At 51.2% G+C, this 23,754-nt stretch overlaps 2 protein-coding genes across 4 annotated transcripts; one reads left to right on the top strand and one right to left on the bottom strand.

Annotated features, from left to right (window-relative positions):
* Positions 1 to 2,017: 2,017 nt before the first annotated feature.
* Creld2 (cysteine-rich with EGF-like domains 2) lies at positions 2,018 to 9,053 on the bottom strand. Its single transcript, NM_029720.2, has 10 exons — positions 8,865 to 9,053; positions 8,686 to 8,768; positions 8,060 to 8,170; positions 7,473 to 7,564; positions 6,564 to 6,740; positions 5,537 to 5,632; positions 4,874 to 4,957; positions 3,956 to 4,051; positions 3,409 to 3,549; positions 2,018 to 2,312 (listed from the first exon to the last, which is right to left on the bottom strand). Exons 1-10 carry the CDS (start codon positions 8,985 to 8,987, stop codon positions 2,263 to 2,265), a joined length of 1,053 nt encoding a protein of 350 aa, NP_083996.1. The 5' UTR covers positions 8,988 to 9,053; the 3' UTR covers positions 2,018 to 2,262.
* A 327-nt stretch (positions 9,054 to 9,380) lies between these two features.
* On the top strand, positions 9,381 to 23,456 carry Alg12 (asparagine-linked glycosylation 12 (alpha-1,6-mannosyltransferase)). Of its 3 annotated transcripts, none has more exons than NM_001142357.1 (10): positions 9,381 to 9,441; positions 12,445 to 12,632; positions 12,709 to 12,841; positions 13,232 to 13,405; positions 14,051 to 14,245; positions 16,540 to 16,643; positions 17,179 to 17,402; positions 21,978 to 22,141; positions 22,225 to 22,300; positions 22,645 to 23,456. In NM_001142357.1, the coding sequence occupies exons 2-10, from the start codon at positions 12,468 to 12,470 to the stop codon at positions 22,868 to 22,870; spliced, it is 1,461 nt and encodes a 486-aa protein (NP_001135829.1). In that variant the 5' UTR covers positions 9,381 to 9,441; positions 12,445 to 12,467; the 3' UTR covers positions 22,871 to 23,456. The 3 variants fall into 3 exon arrangements, with proteins under 3 accessions (NP_001135829.1, NP_663452.1, XP_006520905.1); XM_006520842.2 differs by lacking the exon at positions 9,381 to 9,441 and adding an exon at positions 9,451 to 9,731 and having other exon boundaries at positions 22,645 to 23,454; NM_145477.2 differs by lacking the exons at positions 16,540 to 16,643; positions 17,179 to 17,402 and having other exon boundaries at positions 14,051 to 14,270.
* The last annotated feature ends 298 nt before the right edge of the window (positions 23,457 to 23,754 follow it).

Here is a 23,754-nt window from a genome sequence, read left to right as displayed (position 1 = left end):
GGGGACCCGGTCTGTTGAATTTGCCTACCAGATGAGGTCCTACTTGAGTCTGTCCACGTTCCCCAATGGACCCTGTCTGCTGCATATATCCCCAGGTTCCTCCCCCAAGAAACATTTATTTACTTAAGGAGGGAAAAGTAGCCGTCATCTCAGGTTGGGAAGAGATACCAGGTCATCGGGGACTCTGGGTTACAAGAGCATGTCCCAGCAGCAGAAATACCTGGTCCAAGGCCACAGCACAAACAGTGCCCCACAGTGGCCAGCGCCCAAACAGCAGCCACCCACACCCTGGTCCTTGATTCCTGCAGCACCATTCATGAGAAGGCTGCCCAGGCAACCCCACCTTTCACTAGGATGTGTACCTCATCAGTGGCCTTGTGGAGACAGTGCCACCAGGGGTCACTAAGCTGTCAGGATGGATGGCTGGATGGCTGTGGCGTCTGCCTTCAGTCACCTGAGAGCTGCCTGTGGTAGGAACACTGGGGAAGCAGCAGGGATCCTGGCCTGCACACACAGGTCTGCTGTCGGCTTGTCAACCCTGGTCAGTGTCCTGACATGAACTCCCCATCCCAGTAGGGTAAGAGCGACATCTAGCTGACAGAGCCACACAGGTGGAACTGAACAGAAGCCAAACTGAGGCAGGCCAGATTCTCCATGTTAGGTTCCAGGCAGGAGCTGACCAGAGGGCCCAGTTGGCATGGTGTCAGTTGTCAGTTGTGTCTGTGAGGTACAGGGGAAAGGGCATAACATCTGTCCACTGCCTTCGCCTGTGCACGCAGGTCGCAGCTTAGGGCATCACAGCAGGAAGAGTGGCAAGGCCAGACCATGGGGACCCCCCCCCCAAGGACCATGAAGATCCAGATCCCTGGAGAGCTGCAGCAGAGGGGCACTGTGTGCTGGCAAGGCCAGGGATCCTCCAGGGGACACTCAACCTGTGTCCTGATTTTTTCTAATGTTTCTTCATGCCCAGATGAACTGTCTGTCCAGCTTAGCTCCTGAACTTGGTGGCTTCATCTTTGAACGCTGCGGCCAACACTGCCACTGCAGGCTCAGAGGCGGAGTGCCAGAGTCACCTTCTTGTTACTGAGATAATCGACTTCAGCAGAGGAAAAGGCTATGTTGGCTGAGTTTAGGGGTTCCAGCGCTCCTTCACCTGGCCACATTGCTTTGGGATGTGGTGTGCGGCACAGAATGGGTGTTTGTGGTAGGCAAGATTCCCTCATGGTCAAGAAAGGAAGTGAACCAGGATCCCAATACCCCCAAACCCCTTGGAATTCATGCCCACCTCCCACTGGGCCCCAACTCCTGGTTATCCCATACTTAGCAGAGACCAGGCTTCTAGAAAATATGTTCAGCAGCCCCTGAAGCTACATGTCACAATGTGTTTACCCAAGGCAGACCACAGTGTAGGCCAGAATATCTCACACACACACACACCACTGTCCTCTACTACACTGGACACCTGCTCAGGGTCAACTTGCCATGCACCCACCAAGGCCAGTAGATTCTGAGTCCTCGTGGGGTCCCATCTATCCCTGAGTCCTCATGGGAAAACATGGGTCCATCTATCTTCCTGAGTCCCCATGGGAAGACATGAATCCATCTCTCTCCCTCTTGAGTCCTCATGGGAAAACATGAGTCCATCTATCTCCCCCCGCCCCCCGCCCCCGAGTCCTCATGGGAAGATGTGTGTACATCTATCTCCCTCTGAGTCCTCATGGAAGACATGTGTCCATCTATCTCCCTCTAAGCCCTCATGGAAGACATGGGTCCATCTATCTCCCTTTGAGTCCGAATGGGAAGATGTGTGTCCGTCTATCTCCCTCTGAGTCTGCATGGGAAAACATGCGTCCATCTATCTCCCTCTGAGTCCTCATGGGAAGCCCTGGGTCCAACTATCTCCCTGATCCTCATGGGAAGACATGCGTCCATGTATCTCCCAGCTTTGGCAGGACAGGTACAAACTGACTAGTGGTAATGCCCACATTCTCAATGAAACAAACCAACACGTCCTGTTCCTGGTGACCTTCAATGATCATTTTTATTATAAAGAACAATATCAAAATATACAAATCTGTGTAAGAACCACCAAGAAATGCAGCTTTTGAAAGGGCCAAGTGAGCATCAGCTGTGTCCGAGTACGCAGCTTCTCCCTCTGAAGTCTTCCTGGAGAAATGGGGTTCATGTCCATGGGCCACATTTTCTATAGGTATCCTCTCAATAACTTAAAGGGTGAGTTTGGCTTCTGAATCCGGATGCCCGTCACAAATCCTCACGGGAGGGTGGCTGTGTGGGGTTTTCCTCTGTGACTTCTGTCAGAAGACACGAAGGTCACTGAGTTAGTGCCTCAAGGCTGGGTGGGCAGGCAGCTGGAGGATGAGCACTGCTACCCCAGTACCCACTGGTGGGCTCACGCCCTGGGATGGCACCCTGCCTTCCCCCTGACCTAGCAACTTTCTAAGGACAGCTCAGGGTGAGCCCCAACATTCACTAGGATGCTTAGGATGGCACTCCAGAGTCTTAGCCAAGGCTGAGTAGTGAGGTAAGAGGTATGAGGTGGAGGGCAGAAGTCGACGGTAGGCAATGCTGTCCTCTGGCTGCAAAGGTCCTCTCATCCTTGGCATCTCACTGACCACAGGCAACCACAGGCGACCACAGCACACTCAGACGACCACAGTATGCCCAGGTGTGGATGCACAACCGTTTGCTCGGACTGGGCTTCTAGGAAATTCTTCTTACTCTTAGCCACTGAGCACCCCCTGTTCCCAATTTCTATATCTCCCAAGGGTCTGTCAAACTGAACTGTCTCTCTCAAGAAGGGCTGACCTGGCTAGCACTTATGTGGCTTGGCTTAGAAACAGGTCTTTTATAGATAATTAATAATCAGGGTGGGTCCTGTCCAGAATGACTGGTGGTATCTTTATGAAAAGGGAAGGCTTGCACACATAGAGACCACACAAGGACTAGGAAGGTTCTGGAAGGACTGAACAGACCCTGTTTTACAGCCTCGGAGCCAGCCACAGACCCTGACCTCGGGCTGGGGTCCCAGAACCCCAGATCACTCTTTTAGGAATCCTGGGGGATTGGTGCCTCAACAAGGCTGCTCACTCTGCTCTTGGTCTTCGTCATTGGAGCTGTCACACTTGGCTTTTCCTTTCTCCACAACCGCCTTCAGATCCTACCTGAAGCTACTAACCAAACCCTCCTCTGTATGGCCCCTCTCACTCCTGCTGAGCCCTCCTCCTCCATGACCCTGGGTGTGCACTGCACAAACTTTTCACCTGTCCTCTGCTGTCACCAGGGCAACTCTGTGTTAATTTCTTACTTAGCAGCTTTTTTTGCAAGCATCTGGTTAGTCCCAGCCCTGAGCAGGGCAAGCCACCCGACTCCCTGCCTTCTGCCACTCACTGCCTTCTGCTGTCTGCACACAAGCGTCTTCTGTCTCCTCAAAGCCTTCCGGACACACGCACACGAAGCTCCCCGGAACATTGTAGCAGTTTTCGTTTTTCCTCTTACAGGCTTTTTCTTCTAGTGAGCATTCATCTATATCTGAAATGAAAATTCTTCATTTCAGTAAGTGACTACACACACACCCCTTCTACTACGCAAGTTGCTCATTCACAATTCCTTTATCAATGAGAGCAACAGGATGGGATCATGACTGCCCACCAGAGATCAGTAAGGTGCTGAGAGCTTCATGGGCCTTGGTGGCCAGGCCTCAACGGCAGAGCAGAGACATCTCATCGTAAGATAGGAAGCCCAGTGCCCTTGGCAGTGCCCAAGATAGTGGAGGTGACAGCCAAGACCCCTAGAAGCTGGTGTGACATAGGGACTCAGGCAAGTGTGGCTCCAATTGGCACCACACTGTCTAGGAGGGGTTCCCATGGACAAGGGCCCCCTGGGCAGGTGAGGTATTTCTTCCAGAAAGTTCATCCCTAGCAGACAGCTCACTGACCTGTGCACTGTCCACTCTCCTTGGTGTAGCCGGCAATACACTCCTTACAGTTGGCTGGGCCTTTTCCTGTACAGCCCACGCAGGTAGAATCACAGTCTAGAGACACAGAGAGAAGATGTCAGACCACTTCCACTTTGGTGAGGCAAGAGTATCACACCACAAAGCAGACCCTACTGACATGGGGGAACTTAAGAACAAAGCCACCTCAAGTCCAGTGACAGTCTGTTTCCCCAACCAAGACCTCAAATAAGAACAGCTAAGCATAGACTGCAGGCTCTACAATCACAGTCCAGTGTCACAGAGGACATTGCAGCCTGCTTGTACTACCCAGTAGAATTGTAGACACTGGGTGGCAACCTCATCCCTGCCACTCTATGAATCACGTAAGACCCTAAAATACTCATAACCCCTGACTGGCAACTTTGGAAAGCAAAGACTGTGAACAAGGCTGGTTGTGTGATGGTGCACTCCTTTAATCCCAGCACTCAGGAAGCTGAGGCAGGAGAATGTCTGTGAGTTTAAGGCCAGCAGGGTCTACATAGTGAGCTCCAGGACTACACAGAGAGATCTTCTATATGGATCTGTATGGAGTATGTAGAGTTTTCCCTACAAGGGAGAGACTGATGTGACTGAGGCAGCAGCGCACGCTAAGGCAACTGTGATGTATAAAGTAAGTGCTGCATGGAGACGTGCTGGCTTTCTGCATGCCAAGGAAGGAGCCAGAGGCAGCAGCGCATGCCAAGGCTACTGTGATGTACAAAATAAGTGACGCATGGAGATGTGCTGGCTTTCTGCATCATATCCACCACTGATGTCGCCACTTTCAGGTTCCTGAAACCACACCAAGGGCATCCGAGTCACACATGTTGAAGGAAGAGAGAAGCCTACGGAGACCACAGGTCCCAACACTCTGGTCACCTTCACATGTGTACGAGCCGTTGACATTCTCACAGTACTGGCCATCGCTGCACGGAGATGTCTCTGCTGCACACTCATCCACATCTGGAAGAAAACAAGGCTGTGAGCAGAGCAGAGCAGAGGTGGCAGGGCTGAGGCACCACCCGTGTGACGGGAATGTGAGCACCTGAGCCTCCACACAAGCTCAGATCATCTCTTCCTTCAGTACCCCCCCACCCCATCCCCCAAGGCTTTAGACCAGCTTGGCTGAGTTCTGAATTTGCCTAAGGCCAAGCAGCTGCAGAGGGTGAAAGCAAAACTAGAATAGAAGAAGAGGCTGGGCAAGGGGCACCTGAGGCTCGGAAGATCAAGCCTGTAGCAGCTCCACTGAGGGCCTTAGTACAGGGTTTGCTGCACGAAAGGGGCAAGGGCCCAGAAACAGCAGGGCCACACTCCTGGTACTGTGATACTACCAGCTGTGGTGGGGACACTGGCTTAATACAAGTCTGAGTCCCTCTAAAAACCCCACATGCCGGCCATAAGAGTGGCCTTCCACAGCCCCGAGTGGGACGGAGATGAAAGACATCAGAAGGGAGTCAGACCTCCCTGGGATGGTCGGGTCGCCCCATAAGGAACCACCCCCCACTCTCTCTCCCCACCCCATCTCCATGGTATGCGCCTCACCCACACAGGCATCCTCCACACGTGCCCAGCCCACTTCACACTGGATACAGTCTTTGTTGCTTGGACCAGAGCAGGTCTTGCAAGACTCATCACAGGCTGGAAAGCAAAGGCTGTGTCAGGAGGGCCCTTTTGGGAACAGGGTCTCATTGCCTCCCACACTGAGGAAACCTTCCTTCAGGAAGGAGGATTTTTAAGATTGGCAGGAAAATAAAAGCGGTGAAACCAAGAAAACAGCAGCACTTAACTCTGAGTGTGATGTCACCACATCCAGCGTCCCTCTAGTCAGTGACAAGGACTGCTGACTATTTCCTTCACAGTCATAAAACATCAAGTGAACTCAACCAAGGATGCTGCCCTGTGCAGGCAGCAACCATGGCAGCCTAGAAGGCTGGCAAGGCCTGTGCTCCGCTGACTGATTTGACAGGCAGAGCTGACCTCAGTCTCAGAAAGAAGCTGCCCAGGTAACCTTGACAACCCTGGTGAGAGCGAGGGCGTGGGAGGGCCAGTGCTCAGGAGTAGCCTCCAAGGGTCCTGGTTCCCTTTCGTAGCCATGTCTTGTGGGCACAGAAAGTCCTTGTTCCCTCTGAGAAGTTGTTCGATCAACTACAGATACATCTCAGCCTCTGTATCTTGCCTCCGTCTCAAAAACCACCTGGCAGGAAACTGAAAGACCTGTCCACCCTTCTGGGACAGCCATGTCATCATTTCAGGTGATCATATGGAATACGGCCAACTACTAGGTGCTAGGTCATAAAACCAAGGGCATTTGATACAGGCATGATAGAACCTGTCACACAGGCACTGAACCACCAAGTCATTCCCAGGAAGGCTTAAGAAGCAAGTACCTTTCCCTTCCAGGGTAGCTTATGGATACTTCAGAAAGCCCATACTGCCAGGCCTCCTGCACCGGATATGGGGTTAGGGGCCAGGAGGCACTCTGTTCCCAGCTATGCAGCCTCAGCAGAGGGCTGCTCCCCACAGCCTCTCCATCACCCAAGCCAGCCAGACTCTGGGTGCCGGTGCTTACCTGAGCAGATGCTGTGGGTCTCGTTCCTCTGCAAGCTGAAGAAGCCGTCTGTGCAGTCAATACACAGTGGTCCCTTGTAGCCTGTGTGACACTGGCAGGACCCGTCGCCCTGTCTGCTGCCGTCTCCGCTGCAATAGCCGTTTCCGCTGCAAGGCCTCTCGGACCCACCCTGGCACTCTTGGAAGACATAAACTTTTGCTTGGAGCATGCCCCTGGGGTTGGAGCATAAAGCCATTGGGGTCCCTTACAATCTAAACCTGGCACCAATTCCTGCTGAGGGAACAGGGACCTGGAAGCTGAAGGAAAGGGCCAGAGCCAGACACTGACCACCTGGGACCGGCAGGATTAACACTAGAACACCTGTGGGGAGCCAGCTATGGGACAACACACTATGTGCCCGAGAGAGAAAAATCCAATGTTGTATTCAGCATACAGTCAGGGAGAAGGGAACAAGAGCCAGCTCAGCCCACGTGCATGCCTGAAACTGAAACTTCTGTCACCGGATCCAGCCCGACTGATCAACATGACTTGGCTCCAGTCTCAAGGGTCACCTCAGAGAAGGGGCCAGGACTAGGTAAGAATGCTTACCACCCCCAACTCCCATCAGTACAGAGGAGCTCGAGAGACTGTGATCCCTCCCCCTGAACACTCATGAGGGCAAGAGGAGAACTCCCTAAAGTCAGAAGTCAGCAGTGATGCGGGAGCCTATGGCCCAGGTTCACAGCACCAGAGCAGGGGTGGACAGCTATGTATCTGAGGAAAGAGGCAGGGTTCCCCAACTCCACAGAAAGAGCATGCAGTTCAAATTCCCTCTGTGCTTTTAAACACAAGAAGGGCATCAGAGAGGAGTCATGGGAAAGATGCAGGCTCGGATGTCCCGGAGGGGCGGGGGGGGGGGGGGGGGTGTACCTTGACAGTCTGGCCCGTAGGTGCCTGGAAGACAGCACGCTTTCAGTGTGTGTACACAGAACCACTCAAATAGGTTGGGGTGCTCCTTCTTCCTGAGGGTTTTGAAATGGTCATTAAATCCCACGAGACGCTGGCCCGGAGGCACGCACGGCTCAGTGGGGATGCTCCAAGCCTTGGACAGTTTCAAACCCTAAATATAGCACAGGCGTTTTCAAACATATCAGCGGGGGAGTTGACTTTATAAGTTAGGTGTAGTAAGAGATCAGTAACTAACAGTGATAGCCAGACAGTAACGATGCGCTGAAGTGAGGCTTAACCACTCCAATTTTCACTTCTTAACTTCAGGCTGAAGCAACTAAGGACCTCAGGTGATTCGGGCTAGGAGGCACTGTCCACGCCCTCAAGGCTATGTGATGGGGGAAGCAAGGGTCAGGTGTGCACAGGACCTCCTTGGAAGCTTCTAAGAGATGGTGGCAGCGCAGGGGTAAATCGGGATGGGGATGTAGGATATTTCCTGCTTCTCTAGGTTCTCTACTGGGAAGATACTGCAAAATGCGAGATCAGAAGACAGGGTCCCAGGCACTCACAGTGTCTGCCACCAAGCCTCTAGCTGCTCCTCCTGCTGCTCCAAGAGTTGGTTGCACTCAAAGTCACTGCTGTCACACAGACCCTCCATGATCTCCAGAAGCCGGATCTCACTGAAACACAATCTGTCAGCACCCCAAAGCACCAGCACCCCAAAGCACCAGTCTGCTCACTTTACACATGTCCCTCCTAGAGACTACTTTAGCGAAGAGGAGAGTCTCTACAACCACAGGCAAGGTTAGTCAGTAAGGGGAGGCTAACCGGGGGGTGTGCAGCGGACCCAGGAATGGTAGGCCCCTCCATCCCTACAGCATGAGAAAGGGAGCTTATTCCATTAGTCAGGGAAGCCAGAAGTCTCTAGGAGGGCGAGGGGCTCCAGTCTGAGTTTCCAAAAGGCCCGTGTGCGTGTGTGTAAAAGCCTTCCAGTGTCTGTGCGCACAGAAGTGGCCGTAGGGAGTGTGGAAACCACAGACCAGTTGAGTGGCCAGAGGCAGGGACGACCATTGACAGGTGTCCACCACCATCGAAGGGGTTCCTCCGTGTGCCGGTGGTCTGCACCGACCCCAAGGTCTGACCACCGATTCACAGACCGCGACCGCACATCCTCGCACTTCTTGGGAACACTCACCTGAATTCGTACTTAGACAGCGTCTTCTCTTCCCACGCCGTGTTGCCGCCACCGAAATTCTTCCTGGCCGTGTTGGCCATCCCCTGTAGTGGAGGTGGCACCAGCTCGATGGGCTACCGTGAACCCCGCCGCCAGCCCCTGCCCCAGCGCCGCTGCCCCGGACCCCGCCGCCCGCCCACCTGGTTGAACTTGTCCACCAGCGTCCGGCATCTCTGGCACATCGTCGGCTTCCGGGAGGCTACGGCCCCGGGCGGCGGCAGCAGCAGCAGCAGCCCGAACGCGGCTGCAAGCAGCAGGTGCATGGCGGGAGGGCTGCCCGGCGACCCACCGAGAACTGCGGCGGAGTCTGAGCCTCCGCCCACCGGCCCGCGCGCCGGCCGTTCCCCGGGCTACTTGACTGCGTCGCCGAGGCCCCGCCCACCTTTCACCCCGCGCGCTTCTATTGGCCGGAGGAATCCCCCTTGCCTGATGTGGACCAATTGAGGCTCGCCACGAGAAGCCACCAATGAGAAGGCCCCGGGTCAGCGTCCCGCGAGAATGAGGCAGAACCGTAATCTTCTATCGGGTCCCCATGCCCCGCCCTCCACGAGTGGCCATCTTTTCTCCGGGCGGGAAGCGCCAGCTGCGGTCGCCAGCCTGGGCAATGGTGGCCATGTCAAGTTCGGGCAAAGACTTGGCTTCCGGGCCCGGTTTCCGCAGCCGGCTTCCTGCCTTGGTCAGTCTGCTCAGTTCCGCGGGGTCCTGCGGAGAGGAGAGGTTAGCGCGCGTCGCCGGGATTGGTGTACTCGGGCGGGAGGTGGCGAAGCTGGGGTTCTCCCGAGCGCGCGTGACGGCCTTTGAGTTCCTCAACCCGGGGATGGACCTGTCACTTAGAGGCTGAGCGTGTCCCTGGGGGCGGGACATCTCGCCCGAGGCCTGGACCGTTCATCCATCCTCCTCACCTGGCGCCCGGAGCTGTCATCCGTAAACAGAGCTCTACATCTGGGTCCTGCTCAGTGTGGTTGAGGGGGCCCCAGTGGTCGACATTTCCTCAGGGGCCTCAGGCAGTGAGTTCACAATGACCTTCCGAACTTTAAGTGACCTGAGGGAGGAGGAGGAGGAGATGTGGACTATGTGTATTTTAAAGAACATCTGATTGTATAAATAGTAACAGTTTAGTCTGGTCTTTGGTTTACAAGTAAGTTCATCTACACCAGCTAACACTTCCAGGTTAAAGCCACAATTTGAACGAATGATTCCCACAGTTCCCTTGGAAGCTTTGGAATCACAATGGACAGGGACGACAGGATCTTTGAAGGGTACCCCCTAATCTGAGATGCCCTCCTCCTCCACGCCACATTTGCGAAGAGTATAGCTTTTAATTTTTTAAAGATTTGTTTATTTTATGTATATGAGTACACACGGTAGCTGTACATAGGGTTGTGAGCCTTCATCTGGTTGTTGGGAGTTGAATTTACGACCTCTGCTTGCTCTGTGCATCAGATCTCATTACAGGTGGTTGTGAGCCACCATGTGGTTGCTGGGATTTGAACTCAGGACCTTCAGAAGAGCAGTATAGCTTTTTGGAGCTTGGCTCCTGGAGCTTAGCCATTAGCATCTCTTCTTCCCTGCAGCTGCCCCCATTCCTGTGATAGGTGTTTTGTTTTGTTTTTTTTTTTGGTTTTTTGAGACAGGGTTTCTCTGTATAGCTCTGGCTGTCCTGGAACTCACTCTGTAGACCAGGCTGGCCTCGAACTCAGAAATCCGCCTGTCTCTGCCTCCCAAGTGCTGGGATTAAAGGCGTGCGCCACCACGCCCGGCTGATAAGTTGTTTTTATGTACTGGTGAATAACTCCCTTGTATTGTTTCTGCTCCTGGTTGAGCGGTCCAGCTCACCCTGGTCTCCTGTTGTCTTTGAAAATAGCTAGCCGGGCGGTGGTGATGCACACCTTTGATCCCAGCACTTGGGAGACAGAGGCAGGCGGATTTCTGAGTTCAAGGCCAGCCTGGTCTACAGAGTGAGTTCCAGGACAGCCAGGGCTACACAGAGAAACCTTGTCTCGAAAGAAACAAAAAAACAAAAAAGAAAGAAAATAGCTGCTGTTGGTCCTCAGCAGAACACACACCCCTTTGTGGCTGTGAGGAAGGAGGAGGATCGGGTGAGTTCTGTGGGTAATAGCCCACCCTAAAGCTTGGGTTTCCTTCAAAGGTCTGCAGAGCAGATAGTTGAAGCAGCGAAGTTGGAGTCCCTGAAGCAACGCATCTCGCACTGCTGCCTCCCTCGATGGCTTGGCCTCTTCCCCATCCTTTTCAATACCAAGGATGGCCTTGAACTTCTAGTCCTCTTGCCTCTTACCCCCTAGGTGCTGGGATACACACATATATTTACATACCTGGGGTTTATCCGGTTCTGGGGACCGAACCCAGGGCTTCAGGCTCTTAACAAGTTACCCAGGTTGACCTAGACCTCTTGTTTCTCCTGTCTCAGCCTCCCAAGTACTGGAATCCTAAGTGTGCATCACTGTACCCCAGTATGGTTTTGTGCCAGGTTGGGAACTTTATGTACATGTTGTTCTATAACCTAATTAGTCAATCGTCACACTTTCTCAGTTCAGGACTTTTTATTGGGTCTAACTCAGCTGGGCATAGTCAGACGTGGTGGAGTGTTGGCCAGACTCACTGTAGCCTTGCAACCGAACTTGGAATAAGCAAGTGCACGCTGTGGCTTATTTACACTCACTAAAGTCTTTATAATATGCCTTTGCGCAGGGCTGGGGAATACCTGTGGGGCATTTTCCTGATTGGTGATGTGGTAGGGCCCATCTCACTGTGGGTGATGCTATCCCTGGGCTGGTGGTCATAGGTGCCATAAGAAGGCAGACTGAGCAAGCCATGAGGAGCAAGCCAGTAAGCAGCACTCCTTCTTGACCTCCATCCACGTTAATCTCCTGCCTCCAAGTTCCTGCCTTGAGTTTCTGCCCTTAGTTTCCTTGGATCGTAAGCTGTAAGATGAAATAAACCCTTTCTTCCCCCAAGTTGCTCTTGGGTGTGGTGTTTTATCACAGAAATGTAAACCCTAACTGAGACCATAGGAATTATGAGCATTATTATATTTCACGGGGCTGGGGCTGGAGAGGTGACTCTGGTTAAGAATGCTGACTGGTCTTTTAGAAGACCAAAACTCAGTTCCCTGCACCTACACAGCACCTCACAACTGCCGGTAACTCCAGTTCCAGGGAATCAGATGCCCAGACATACATGCATATATACACATATATACATACACACATGCATGGGATTTATTAGAGTGGCTTACAGACTGATCTAGCTAGTTAATAACGGCTGCCTATGAGTGGGAGGTCAAGGAATCCAGTAGTTGTTCAGTGTACAAGGCTGGATGTTTCCCTCAGGTGGGCTTCAGTATACACTGGGGTCCTGAGGAAACAGGAACCATTGCCAGTGAAGGAATGGATTTGCCAGGAGACCAAGAGCAAGCTTCCTTCTTCCATGTCCTTTACAGAGGTTGCCAGCAGACGCTGTGACCGGATCAAAGATGGATCTTCCTACTTCAGAAGATTTACTTAATAAACAATCCCTCACCGGGGTACTCAGCTGCTTGGGTTTTAGTTAACTTCAGATGTTGTCAAGTTGACAGAATAGCCATCTCAAGGGGTCTTGTGCTTCCTCTCCTCCACATCTTACCTGTGTGACCTCAAGCCACGTCTTAGGAATGTCTGACCGTGTAAGGTAACAGTGTTCCTTGTCTGTGTCTCTGTGAAGGCGCATGAAGTTCAAAGCTCTACATGGCTGGCAAGAAGTCATCGGGCAAGCGGTCATGGCCGCTTCTGGGGCTGCTGGTCACTGTAGCCACCATCCACCTGGTTATATGTCCCTACACCAAGGTAGAAGAGAGCTTCAACCTTCAGGCCACACATGACCTCCTGTACCACCAGCTGGACATAGACAAGGTGAGGCACTGCACCGAGTGAGCGGACGCTTGCTTCACTTGCCCAGCCTGTGCGCTGACCACTCTTCTCCCTGCAGTACGACCACCACGAGTTTCCTGGAGTTGTTCCTAGGACGTTCCTCGGGCCGCTGGTGATCGCAGCGTTCTCCAGCCCCGTGGTTTATGTGCTCTCGCTTTTAGAAGTATCCAAATTTTATTCTCAGCTGATAGGTAAGGGCCTCACAGGGGCAAGAGCTGTGACATCACATGGTCACAGGTGGGGTGGGGATGGGGTAGGGTGGGGGTTGGCTGGACTCACTGTAGCCTTGCAGCCAGACTTGGGACAAGCAAGCAGGCCCTGTACCTTAGACTCCACAAAAGTCCTCATGACATACTTCAGCAGCCAGCCAGCCAGGACTGTGGGACTGAAAGGAAGTCAGAGGCGTGGTTTGTGTGGGTCTCCGTCCACACACAGGCCCCATGGCCACTTCTGGTACAGATGTGAGCTCCTATGTAGTGTCTTGCATATTGTCACTGAGTGCCACTGCAAGTGACACTGGCTTCATCTGTGTTTCCTGTTGAGTCATTCACATCAGTGACTTTTTTGCTCATTTCATTTAGTCAGAGGAGTCCTTGGGCTTGGTGTGATTTCTGGACTCTGGACATTACAAAAGGAAGTGAGACAGCAGTTCGGAGCCACGGTGGCTGTCATGTTCTGCTGGATATCAGCCACACAGTTTCATCTCATGTTCTACTGTACGAGGACACTCCCCAACGTGTTGGCCCTGGCTGTGGGTATGTAGCTTCAGGCTCTGCCTTCTGACTCCTCACAGTGTACACACATCTGCTCCTGGCATTGTCCCCCACCTCCTGGGCTCCTCATAAACTGCTCAGGGTCTCTTCCTCTGGAAGCAGGCCTCTCTGTACTCAGGGCTGGTTCTTCTAGAGAACACTACCCTGAAGCACCTGCGTGCCAGCCCAGCAGACATTCTGTCTGGGCAAGCAAGCTTCTCGGGTTTGTCTGTGTATATTTTGGGTTTTAGTATTTTGGGTCATAGTCCTACAATGTAGTCCAAACTGGCTTTAAATGCTAGATCCCCCTGCCTTAAACTCTGAAGTGCTGAACAGCTTCTAGAGTGTATGTATGTATTTATTTATTTATTTATTTAAGTTTTTGCATGTATGAGTATTCCATATGTATTTAAGCACATAATGTGTGTACAGTACCTTCAGAGGCCAGGAGAGGGCATCAGGTCCTCTGCAACTGGAGTTACAGACAGCTGTGGGCTGCCCTGTGAGTGCTAGGAGTGAAACCTGGGTCTTCTTCAAGGACAGCCAGTTTCTAAATTGCTGAACCATCACTCCAGCCCCCGCAGAGTGACTTGGGGGGGTGTTTTATAAGAAAGCGAGCCCCCTTATCGTGCGTTTCGTGTTTTGCAGTCTTACCAGCCCTCACAGCCTGGCTGCAGCGGAGGTGGGCCCTGTTTGTCTGGCTCTCAGCCTTCGTCATCATTGGCTTCAGGGCTGAGCTGGCCATGCTGCTGGGCATTGCGCTGCTGCTGACCTTGTACCAAAGAAGACTGACGGTGGCCAGAGTGCTCCGACACGCCATCCCAGCAGGGCTTCTCTGTCTAGGCAAGTTGGCATCTCTGGTTTGCCTGTGTGTATTTCTTTCAGTTTGGGGTTTTGGTATTTTGAGACAAAATCCTCCTGTCTTAGTTACTGTGCTGTTGTGAGGACATACCATGACCACGGCAGCTGTAGAAGGAAACTTTTCATTGGGGCTGGCTTACAGTTCCAGAGGCTAGTCCAGGATCATTGTGGCAGGAAGCATGGCAGCAGGAAGGCAGGCATGGTGCTGGAGCTACACCCTGATCTACAGGCAGCAGGCAGAGAGACAGAGACAGACAGACACAAACCAAGACTGGGCCTGGTGCATCCTGATCTGCAGGCAGCAGGCAGAGAGACAGAGACAGACAGACACAAACCAAGACTGGGCCTGGTGCATCCTGATCTGCAGGCAGCGGGCAGAGAGACAGAGACAGACAGACACAAACCAAGACTGGGCCTGGTACATCCTGATCTACTGGCAGCAGGCAGAGAGACAGAGAGACAGAGACAGACAGACACAAACCAAGACTGGGCCTGGTGCATCCTGATCTGCAGGCAGCGGGCAGAGAGAGAGAGACTGGGCCTGGTGTGGGCTCATTTGAAAACTCAAAGCCCAGCTCCACTGACACACCCCCTCTAGTAAGGCCACACCTCCTAATCTTTTCTGAACTGTCCACCAACTAGAACCTAAATATTAAAATGTATTAGCCCTTGGGGGATATTCTTATTCAAACCATCACACCCACTGTATAGCGCAGGCTGGCCTCATATCTGAGCTCCTCCTGCTTTAGCCTCCACGGTGCTAAAATGACAAGTGTGTCAGTTTGAAACTTGGTGTGTGCATATTGTGTGGCATCCAGAAATCAGCCTCAGTGTTATCCCTCAGATTAGCCACCTGGTTTGTTCCTAGGTTTGTTTTTAAGATATATTTATTTCTACTTTATGTGTATGGGTTTTGCTTGCATGTTTTCCTGTGTACTACACGTGTACCTGGTGCCCATGGAGGCCAGAAGAGGGCATCAGATCCCCTGGAACTGGAGTTATGGACAGGTGTTAGCTACCATGTAATTGCTTCAGCCTCATACCTGGGATGGGTGTGGGTGTGGATGTGTTGGGGTGGGGTGGGGGTGGGGTGGTTTCTTGAGACAGGGTCTTTACATAGCCCCGGCTGTCCTGGAACTCACTTTGTAGACCAGGCTGGCCTCGAACTTACAGACATCCACCTTCGTAATCTAATCTCCCTAGCACTTAGAGTAAAGGCACTCACCACAAACCTGACTTTTTCTGTGGGTTCTGGGATAGAACTTAGGCCTCCCCCTTGCAAGGAAAGCTCTTTACTAAACTGTTGCCTCTACCCTTGAGATTTGTTTTTTTTTTTTTTTACACTTAACTGTGTGTGTGTGTGTGTGTGTGTGTGTTCTTACCACAATGCACATATGGAGGTTAGAGCACAACTTGTGGGAGTCATTTCTTTCGTACCACCATGTCGGTCTCAGCGATTGAACTCAGGCCATCAGGCTGGGCAGCAAGTGCCTTTACCCACTGAGCCAGCTCACTGGCCCCCAAGAATCCTTTTTTAAATTTTATTTTATTTTTAATTATGCATATATACATGTATGTGTCTGTGTGTGTGGAAATATGTGTGCATGATTGTAGTCACTCATAGAGTCCAGAAGAATACCCAAGAATTGTGACAGGCAATTGTGAGCCTTCCCTTGTGGCTTCTGGGAACTAAACTTGGGTTCTCTGAAAAAGCAGTATTCACTCTTCACTGCTGAGTCATCTCTCTAGTCCCCTTTATTTATTTATTTATTTATTTATTTATTTATTTTTATTTTTTTGTTTTTTGAGACAGGGTTTCTCTGTGTAGCCCTGGCTGTCCTGGAACTCACTCTGTAGACCAGGCTGGCCTCAAACTCAGAAATCTGCCTGCCTCTGCCTCCCGAGTGCTGGGATTAAAGGCCACCACGCCTGGCCCCTTTATTTTTTTTTAAAGATGTAAACAAGATTATCTGAACTTTGGCAGCAGTAGAACATGCCATTTCTGTCCTAAACGTAGCTTCTACTTGGAAGCCTGCATCCACCACTGTCCTTCAGGCTGCTTGGACAGACAGGAGGAGGGCAGTATGTCAGACACTGGGGAAGATACTCGATGAGAGATGGTGTCACCATTAGCTCCTTTCATGGGAAGCCGCTGGCAGTTTCTGTGGCCGGCAGTCACTTTGTGAGGCAGTTAAGCACAGTGCACATGTGGGTTGAGGCTTGAATTTTATAGTTGGCCATGTTCCTTACAGAGGACACTTCTGTTCTGTTATTAGGGCTGACGGTTGCTGTGGACTCCTATTTCTGGCGATACCTTGTATGGCCGGAAGGAGTGGTGCTTTGGTACAACACTGTCCTGAACAAAAGTTCCAACTGGGGCGTATCCTTTCAGTATTAGGGGAGGGATGCCCATGACCCTGACCTCTATCCAGTCAGCAGCCAGCCAGTCTGGCACAGGTTGGGTGGCTGTCTGAGGTTCAGGGCAGTAGCTTCTCCTATGGCACACACCTAGCACTCTCTGGCGACATCTCCCCGAGTATCACCTAGTCACACCCATAGTCCACAGGGTAGCTGCGTTTCAAAACATTTACACAGAGTGTTTCAGATGGTCTCATGGTAAGAAAGGATAGCATAGCTGCCACTTGATAGCATACCATCCTCATCTGTCAATACTGGGAAGAAAGGAAGAAAAGCTAAAGGGTTTCCCATAGTCCTCTGTGGGGCCCTCAGTTACACTGTAGCAGCAAGGGTATGCTGTGCCCAAGATCGGTCATCCCCATGCCTCCTAAGCAGGTCTCTGCTGTGTCTTTTGGCATAGCTGACTGGGCCTTTATGCAGTTACAATTCTTAGTTCCATTAAGTGGACAGTGACTCGGTCTCTGACAAATTCATGCCTCCTTAACCCTAAGCCGAAGACTTCCCCACTCCTGTGGTATTTCTACTCAGCCCTGCCCCGAGGCCTGGGCTGCAGCCTTCTCTTCATACCCCTGGGTGCAGTGGACAGGAGGACCTATGCACTGGCCCTGCCAAGCTTGGGATTCGTGGCTCTATACTCACTCCTCCCACACAAGGAGCTGCGGTTCATCATCTATACCTTCCCTGTCCTCAACATCATGGCTGCCAGAGGCTGCACCTATATGTGAGGGTTTCGTCCTTGAGATACTTGTCTGCTTTTCATTTTGACTATATTTTCTGGAGTGCTGGTTTTAATTACCAGGGTGATAGGTACTTTTAAAGGTTCGTCAGAAATAGGTTTGCCCTGGGCGGTGGAGGCGCACACCTTTAACCCTAGCTCTCGGAGGCAGAGGCAGGTGGTCAGCCTGGTCTACAGGACTACACAGAGAACCCCTGTGGGGAAAAGGAAGAAAAATAGATTTGCTGTGCAGGGAAGCACATGCCTTTGTTCTCAGCACTTGAGAGGCAGAGACAGGTGGGTGTCTGAGTAAAAAAGAGTGTTTAGTTTAGTGCACACTTAAATTCAAGTACCATCATTGAGTGTCCTTGTCATTTGTTTGGATTTCTGATAAATTGGCTGTTTGTGGTTCTCCATGTCCCTGGAGGCCTCTGCTCACTGCTCGGTGTCTCTTCCTGTGTTTGTGAGTCTTGCTTCTGTCTCTTCCCAGCACCTTGCTAACTGTCCCAGAGGGTCATGGGAGAGAAGGCTAAGACTTCAAGCCTGGGAGGTGTCTGGTCCTAGATGGGTTCCAGGGCTCTAAATGATTGATCAGGTGGAGGGTGTTCTTGGTCCAGGCTGGTGGGTAGCTGGCGAGCCTGAGCCGGTGCTTCTGGTTAATTGTGGGGACACAGGGAGGCTGTGGCTTGGGCTCATGTGGAAGATGGTGTGGGAGTTGTTGGGACAGGAACAAAGGGTGATAGAGATGAAGGGGAGGTGAGAGACAGAGCAGGTGATGTGACTGGTGGTAGGGTCAGCTAGTGGTATAGGTGTTAGGGGGCAGGCAGGCTATGAGGAGGGTTACCTGGGCTGAGTGTAGCTGGCTCATAGTGGTGTGGGCTCCACTGACCTAGAAGGTTCACTCTGTCCCTCTCCTCATTTAGACATGAAAAATGCCCTGAGAGCCAAAGCAGGAGCCATGGGCCATGTTCAGGACTCGGAATTGCTGAGCCTGGTTTAGGGTGCTGAGAGGGGCAGAAGTCAGAGTTCTTGGAGGGCTGGCAAGGCCCAAGTGGGCCGGGATTCCAGAGGGGCACAGAGGCTCACTTACTTGAACACTTGGTCCCCATCTGGTGGCACTATTTCACTATGTCCCTGAGCTGAAGTAAAGTGAGTGAACTTCTGCAGAAAGTTTGAGGCCAATGGTTTTAAATGTTGGTTGGTAGGCAGGGCAGTGGTGGCGCAGGCCTTTAACCCCAGCACTCGGGAGGCAGAGGCAGGTGGATTTCTGAGTTCGAGGCCAGCCTGGTCTACAGAGTGAGTTCCAGGACAGCCAGGGCTACACAGAGAAACCTGTCTCGGGGGGAAAAATTTGATTGGTAGACTGTTTTTTAAAAGGGCAGAGAGCAAACATTCTCCTTTCTGTGGGCCACACAGTCTCTGTCACAGCTACTAACTGCCATTGCTGTTAAAGTCAGCCTCAGAGACAGAGATGCTCCTGGTAGGGACAATGACAGTGAGAATGGAGGCAATGCCATGTCAAGCCCATCAGTGCTGGCTCACAGTATGGCCTTTAGTGACACCGGGGCAGAACGGAGGAGAGCCCAGGGTCGATTTGGGGGTGATCAGAGCTGCAGCTCAGACACCACGGTTCAAGCTGAAGTCTGCTATGCTTTTCTCGACCCAGTCAGGCCTTAAAGGCGAACCCTGGGAGAGGTGGGGATGGCGTTCGTTGTCTACAGCAGGCTGGATGGAGCAGGGTAGCAGAGACACTCACACCTATAATCGCAGTACTTGGGAACACCAACTTGAACCATCCCAAGTTACACAATAAATTCCAGGTCATCCTGAGCCGTACAGTGTGAGCCTTTCTCAAACATGAAAACCAGAGAAAGGGCTGGGCATGGAGCTCAGTTTTAGAGCATTCTTCTAACATGTACAGAGTCAGCCTTCAGCACAGCATAAATTAGGTGCAGTTATACTTGCTTGTAGACCCACCATTCAGGAGGTGCAGGTTCAAGGACATCTTTGGCCATATACCCATTCCAAGACTAGCCTGGACTACATAAGACCCTTCCTAAGCAAATAAATAAGTTTCAAAGAATCTAGATCCGTGCAGGTGGGTAGCAAACTGGCTTAGACAGGATGAGTTAGAGAAAGCGTGTAAACCTGCTCCCAGAAAGTGACCCAGAGACCAAAGATAAAGACATTCTTAGAGCTGGGTGCACACGAGTAATCCCAGTGTTCCCGAAGCCGAGGAGTGGGTATCATGGGTCAGCTGCTGCTGTATAACCGTGAGGCTCTGCATCGGGGTCCCCAGGACCTATGTAAAAAGCTAGGTGTTGCCACATGTTAACCTGTAACTCCAGCACTGTGGTAGTGACGATGGGGAACAGAAACAGGAGGATTGCTATGACTTAGCCTAATTGAGAAAAGGGGTGGGGTGGGGGAAGTGCAGTTGTTTATAAAAATAAAGTCACTATCTCCTGCCCTACACCCTTGGCGGGTTGAACCTTGGTGGGGACTCCAAGCCAAGTCAGTGGGCCCAACCATTTCACTCTCAGTAACCCAAGGCCACCCAGACGACTTTACCTCGGATCACAGAGCAAATTCCAAAGACCTCTCCCAAGCAGCTTGTCTTAAAATAGGCAGGAACTCTGCATCCTTTAGCATTCTTAGCTATGAAGGCCTTTAGAGGCACACCCAAACTGCATCTCTACAGTATACCCTTCACTGACCTGACAACTACAATATCCACTTAAGCTCTTGTATTCTGCTAACAATTAGATTTTCTATGCATAGTAATCAAATATCCTGCAGCATTCCAGTGTCCAATGAGAGGCACTATCTGAAAGGAAGAAGAGAGTGACAGAGCAGGGCACCGGTCCTCTAGGTTCTGCACATGCACACCTGGATCGCTCATCCCCCAACAGAAAATACTCCTCCCTCCCCGCCAACCATAGTCTGTCTTGGGAAAGGGAGGGAGTGAGGCTGAGCCAGTCCCAGGACTTGGTGGAGTGTTGGGCTATTCTCAGCAGGCAACCACGGGGTGTATGAGGCTTGACCTGGGGGCGCCAGCATGCTGAAAGGGACCTCAGTACAGCGCTCCTGGTTGAAGTCGGCCTCCCAGTCCTTCCATCTTGGAAGTCTGTTTGCTTTGTATGATTTATTTACACACAAGAGAAGCAAACAGTAATGCCGGGTCTGTTTAATGCCCTTTCAAAAGCTAGTATAAACTTGAATTGGCATCTAGAGCGGAAAATAGAGGTTTTCTTATTTTAGATTACTCTGTGTGTGTGTGTGTGTGTGTGTGTGTGTGTGTGTGTGTGTGTGTGTGTGTGTGTGTGTGTTAGTGGAGAGGTGCGCGAGGTGCACTGCTGTGGCGTGGATGTGGGGTCCATTCTCTTTCCACCTTTGTGTGGGTTCTGGGGTCATGGTCAGGTTACCAGCTCGAGTGGCAAGTGCCTCTACGCACTGAGTGGTCTCCCTGACTCTTTATGTTTTGAGGTAATCTTGTCATGTAACCCAGGCTGGAGTCAAATCTGCCATCATTCTTTGGCCTTCTCAGTGCTGGGGTTCTAGGCCTGTGCCCCTGTGCACAGCCACAAAGTTCTTCAGCAGGCATTTTAGTCATTTGGTTAGTTGAGGTTTTGTTTGTTTGTTTGGTTGGTTGGTTGGTTGGTTGGTTGGTTGGTTGGTTGGTTTTTTAATCAATTTTTTTTGTTGTTGTTTTTTATTTGTTCATTTTTTTCAAGACAGGGTTTCTTCTGACTGTTCTGGGTGGGACATATGCTGTAGAACAGGCTGGCCTTGAGCTCACAGAGATCCTTCTGTCTCTGCCCCTGCCCCTGCCCCTGCCTCATGAGTACTGGAATTAAAAGCCACCACCACTTGGCTATTAATTGAGATTTTTAAGTCACATTTAGCCTAAGCACAACCTCAACACCCTTCCTATATCCATATGACAATTTAAAGAAATTTATAAGCACATTAAAAAGAACAGATGAGCCAGGCATAGCAGGGGCACACACCTTTAATCTCAGCACTCACGAAGCAGAGGCAGGTGACTCTCAAGCTGAGTTCAGGGCTAGCCTGGTCTACAGAGAAAGTTTCAGGACATCCAGGGCTACACAGAGAAACCGTGTTTCAAAAAATAAAATAAAATAAAACAAAAAAGAGAACAGATAGGGGGCACTGCCATGAGCCTTACGTGTAAGCCAAGTTAGGTAGGGGCAAGAGGTATGCACAGTTAAGTAGTCTTGGTCCCCTGTGGCCTGGCCTACCATTATCTTAGTTCTGGTTCTGCAAGGTGGTGAGAAGACAGTCTCAGTTATCCTGAGATGAGTATTCCTGCTGGGGCAGGTGTGTGTGTGTGTGTGTGTGTGTGTGTGTGTGTGTGTGTGTGTGTGTGTGTGTGTGTGTGTGTGTGAGAGATCTGTGGGGTTAGGAGAACTGCAGACTTGGGATGCTTCTGTGGGTTTGGAGCAGCACAGTGTCAAAGCTGGCAGTAAGATAGCTCAGTTACTCTCTGCCCTCAGCCTTGAAGAAGATGTTGGTATTCTTGCCACCGTATGCTTTTCATTACATATCTTTTTCTTTCAGCCTGAATAAAAAGTCTTGGCCATACAAGGTGAGAGCTATGCTGGTGACAGGGCATATCTTGGTGAATGTGGCATATACAGCCACGTCCCTCTATGTGTCTCATTTCAACTACCCTGGTGGGGTTGCGATGCAGCAGCTACATGAGCTGGTACCACCTCAGACAGGTTAGTCCAAGTGCTCCCTGAGGAAAAGCCCAGGCCTGAGTGAAGTGCCATGCTGGCTTCTAACTGAGATTTGGTTTTTTTAGATGTCCTTCTTCACATTGATGTGGCTGCTGCCCAGACAGGAGTGTCACGGTTTCTACAGGTCAATGATGACTGGAGGTTTGTTTCGGAATTTTTTTTTTAAGATTTATTTATTTTATTTATATGAGTACACTTGTATAAATGCCACCAGAAGAGGGCATCAGATCTCATTACAGATGGTTGTGAGCCACCATGTGGTTGCTGGGAATTGAACTGGGGACCGCTGGAAGAGCAGTAAGTGCTCTTAACCTCTGAGCCATCTCTCCAGCCCTTGTTTCTGAAATATTGTAGCTGCAGGTCTAGTTGCTTCTCACAGAGGCCACCTATATATAAATCACTTCAGTGGAACCTACATGGGGAGAGGTGGTGTGAGACGTAGGCAAAGTTGAATGCAGTGGTGACAGGTGACCTCTTTCTCCCAGGTATGACAAGAGTGAAGATGTGGGAGCAGCGGCCATGCTGAACTACACCCACATCCTCATGGAGGCAGTGCCTGGGCACCCGGCCCTCTACAGGGACACACATCGAGTCCTGGCCAGTATTGAGGGCACTACAGGTATAAGCCTGAATTTGATGAAACTGCCACCCTTTGATGTCAACCTGCAGACAAAGCTGGTACTTCTAGAGCGGCTGCTTAGGCCAGCCTGAGAGGACAGGAGATCTCCAGGAACATCGAGTGTGGTCACCTTCTAATGCAGTGAAGACAATTCAAGAAAACAGCAAAGACCAGGGACTTCCAGCATGTCTACAGCATGCCTGGTGTTAGCCTACATCAGTCTGGGCCAGGCCCTACAATAGCCACACCTAAGGCACAGGGCTGAGAATGTGGAGAACAGACCACCAAGTGTGATAGTGGCCTGCTCAAACTGTCTGCTATGGTTAGGTGGCCCACAGGATCATTTACATTCATACTGGGAACCATTCATAACTAAGAACAGTGAGTCAGGCTAGAACACCCTGGCACCCTAGCTCTGCGGTGACCCTCAGTGTATATTTCTTGCCCCTGAAAACCACACTTGTTGCCCATGGCCTCAGGAGACCACGATATAAACCAGGTCTTTATGGGACAGACAGACACACACACACACCACCACCACCACCACCACCACCACCTCCTCCACCACCAATCATGGCAGCTGTTATAGCCCGAGGCATGTTATCTCCATTTCAGATTAACTCTGAGGACCTACACATGTTCATAAAAGAATGGAAATAAAAATTATGTTTTCTTATATTGTGTCTTGTTGTTGGTCACTTCTGGAGACAGTCTCTGCTCTGGTTTCACAGTAGGAGCCACTGGCTCTGCCACTGTACTGAGCATTTCTGAAGTGTGACAGTGCCAGTCGTAGAGATGACAGATGGTGTGTGCACATCATGCCTCCAGTATGTGGGCACACACCACACAAGCTCATGTGTATACAGATACGACACACAGCCTAGATAGGATAGCATTTATGTATACAGTATACAACACAGCTATAAAGGCTGTGCTATGTGTGTGTGTGCACATGCGCTATGCTGTGTTGAAATAT

This window comes from Mus musculus, chromosome 15 (assembly GCF_000001635.26).
Source record: "Mus musculus strain C57BL/6J chromosome 15, GRCm38.p6 C57BL/6J".
Lineage (NCBI taxonomy): Eukaryota > Metazoa > Chordata > Mammalia > Rodentia > Muridae > Mus > Mus musculus.
This window is presented reverse-complemented; position numbering and strand designations above follow the sequence as displayed.